A 3,312-nucleotide genomic window follows, 5' to 3' on the forward strand; every position below is an offset into this window, starting at 1 on the left:
GGACATCATGAGTTTTGCAGGTAAATGGATGAAACTAGAAAATATCCTGAGTGAGGCAATTTGGACTCAAAAGGACATGCATGGTATGTACTCACTAATAAGTGGGTATTAGCCAAAAAAGTACAAAATACCCAGGATGCAATCCACAGAACTCAAGGTTAACTAGCCAAAGCATCCAAGTGAGGACGCTTCAATCCCACTAAGGAGGGAGAAGAAAGCAATCATGGTGGGTAGAGGCAGGGAGGGACCAGGGTGGGAGACAGGTCAGGAGAAAATGGGAACATGATCAGGTATTTGGGGGAAGGACAGGACTGGAGCCCCAAGAGCCAGTACAATGAATGGAAACAGGCAACCTTGGAGGTGGGAGGTGATGGGACACTTTTAGGATTTAAGGGGAGGGACCTTAGATGAAATGCCCAATGGGAGGGGGACTTGTAGAGTCCACCACCAGAAAAAAGACAGGGCATCAAGTGGAGGGATGGTGTCACCATCTGACAGTTAAAAACTCTGACCCAGAATTATTAAATGGTTAAAAGTACTGCAGGGACAAAAATGGAGAAGAGACTGAGTGAAAGGAGGTACAGCGACCCTCCCAACTTGGAATCCATCTCAAGGGGAGGCTCCAAAGCCTGACAACTATTGCTGATGCTATGGTGTGCTTACAGACAGAAGGCTAGCATGGCTACCCTCCAAGAGGCCAAACAAGCAGTTGACTGAGACAGATGCAGCTACTTACACCCAGCCAATGGACTGAAGTCTGGGACTCCTGTGGTTGAATTAGGGAAAGGTTGGAAGAAGTTGAGGAGGAGGGTGATCCCATAGGAAGACCAGCAGTCTCAACTAACCTGGGGTTCTCTCAGACATTGAGCCAGCAACCAGGCAGCATACATGAGCTGGTCTAAGGCTCCCTACTCATATGCAGCAGAGGACTGCCTGGTCTGGCCTCAATGAGAGAAGATGGCCTAACTCTTGAGAGACTTGAGACCTCAGGGAGTAGGCAGGCCTGGTGGGGTGAAGACATCCTTTTGGAGATGGGGTAGGAGGAATGAGATGAGGAATAATTTGAGGGTGGACCAGGAGGGGGATAATGAATGTAAAAAAAAAAGTGACAAATAATGGGAAAAAAGCCAAAAAATCTCACTAACACCGATGAAGTGTTGGCATATTTGTTTAGCTATTTTATTGGGTTCTTTTATTTATTTATTTATTTATTTATTTATTTATTTATTTATTTATTTATTTATTTATTTTTTATATACATAATTTTGTGATTAATTTGTTCCATCTTTACAAATTTCCATACAGAAATATTTCAATGTTTTTGCAGATTTTTTTTTTTTTTTTTTTTTACAAAATTCTAAAAAGTTTATTTGAAATCAAGCCACCCTTCCCTTAGGCTGCACGGTAGTTCCTCAAAGGCAGACAGGTCTGCAGTGATGGTAACAATTCAGCGTGATCCAGCTTGGGGTCCACAGGAACAGGTGAGAACAAACCCTGCAGGAGCTTTCCACTGAAAGCATCCTGGTATAACAGGTACTTACGTGAGTTCTCATTCTGGCAGCTTCTATTCTAATGAACTTGTAAATGTTGGAAGTCCAATGGCCTTTAAACCATAGCTTTTACCATAATTGAGGAGGTGACAGGCAGGCAGGAGCCGCAGAAACCATGATACATCCACTTGTGTTCCCAGACCCCAATGGTCTTACATGACAATAGTTAAGCTCACAGCAAAATCTGCCATCAGTGCTCCAGCTGTCTAGCATGTGAGAGGTGACGTGACATCATATCAGAGCTGAGACCACGCAGCTTGTATTTAACATGTGGGTGAGGAAAGAGGTCAAAGTAGAGACTATAAACCTGACGTTGGTGCACTGAGGCCCACACTGTCAAGTGCACTCTCTCAGCTGTAAGCAGCAGCACACCCTTCGCCAATGTCAACAGCAGAGAGCAGACACAGACCGGTTCCTACACGACAGTCACTGTGTTAAAAAACCAACTATGCCCCCCTTCTCCTTTCATATCCTGGACTCCACAGACTCAATGTCCAGATCCTCCCTCGAGCATTTAACTGTCTCCCCAGTCTTTTGAGTTCTCTCTACAGAAACAAAGCAGAACACAGAACCTCTTTACTGGTTGGTGGCTTGACACAGCAGCAGGGACGGCCACAGCTAAACCTGTTCCTGACAGTAGTTCTGGCTAAAGCAGAAATGGCTTCTCATTCCCAACACTGTAGAGGTAGAAAGTCCAGGGTAACTAGACACAAGATAAGGGGCCAGCAACACCATTCTGAATAACAAGGCTAGTGAAGAGGAATCCATATATCCTGCTCCACTCAAAGGGCGCAGTATGTACAGGAAGAGGGAAGTCAGCCAGTTCAGCCCAGTGATGATTGGCATCCCAGTCATCTCATTCAATCAGAAGCTCAAACTGCTCAGCAGCTTCAAATTCAGCATTCATGGCCACAGCCCACTTATCCAGCTCTGACTTCGTGATCTCAGGAACCTTCTTCTTTCGTTTCTCTTTCACAATTGGGGGAGAGATTCCAGGGAGCGTTCTATCTGGAACCAAGTGTTTCACAGGCACCTTTGGGGTCTCCATTAACTTTGAACGCACGACAGGTGAGACTCCAGGCAAGTCTTCAGGTCTCTCAAAGCCAAAGAAGGATCGGCGGCCGGGGGTGGAGGTTGAGGCACAATGGAGGCTCTGTAGCCGACTGTAGGACCGCCTGACTTTCTGAGACATTTCCAAATCTCTGATGTCCGGCTCCACTTCTCTAGAGTTAGACTTAACATTCTGAGCGCACAGCACGGGGGTGCTGGAGGGAGTGCCAGGGACGCTACACGTCTTGAAGAGGTCCTCCTTAGTGGGCACCTTGAGCGGAGGGTTGTTCTCTTTTTCTAAGATAAAAGAGATCCTAGGACTCCTGCGAACTGGTGTGTGAACATCTGGGACCTCTACTGCACGAGGTACAATCTTCTTCAAGATGATGGCTTTTCTGACTGGAGCTGCTGGAGTTGTTCTGGTCCACGTGTGTCCTCATGACTGTTCTCTCCTCTCGACCTCAAGGGGAAACTACCTGGTCCCTCCACACCTCCCCCTCTCCTAATTCTTTCTCTAAGGTCTCTTTGAGACTCCGCAGATTGTTTTTCTATACAAGAATTTACATAATCTATTAAGAAGGTTTAGCATAGTTTAAGTAGTCATAACTTTTCAACGAATTTTTAGTTTGTTCCCTCACAGCAATAGTCCCTCAAAAATTTGTAATACATTGTTATAATTTCCTTAATCATGGCACATATTATAGAAAATAAA

At 45.4% G+C, this 3,312-nt stretch overlaps 1 protein-coding gene across 1 annotated transcript; it reads right to left on the reverse strand.

The window, feature by feature from the left end:
• Positions 1-1,677: 1,677 nt before the first annotated feature.
• Positions 1,678-3,021, reverse strand: Cdca5l1 (cell division cycle associated 5 like 1; the record flags this gene model as incomplete). Its single annotated transcript, XM_039098061.2, has 1 exon — positions 1,678-3,021. A coding segment is annotated over one exon (615 nt), but the record flags the coding sequence as incomplete, so codon positions are not given.
• Between the last annotated feature and the right edge of the window lie 291 nt (positions 3,022-3,312).

Source organism: Rattus norvegicus, chromosome 1, assembly GCF_036323735.1.
Source record: "Rattus norvegicus strain BN/NHsdMcwi chromosome 1, GRCr8, whole genome shotgun sequence".
In the NCBI taxonomy this organism is placed as follows: domain Eukaryota; kingdom Metazoa; phylum Chordata; class Mammalia; order Rodentia; family Muridae; genus Rattus; species Rattus norvegicus.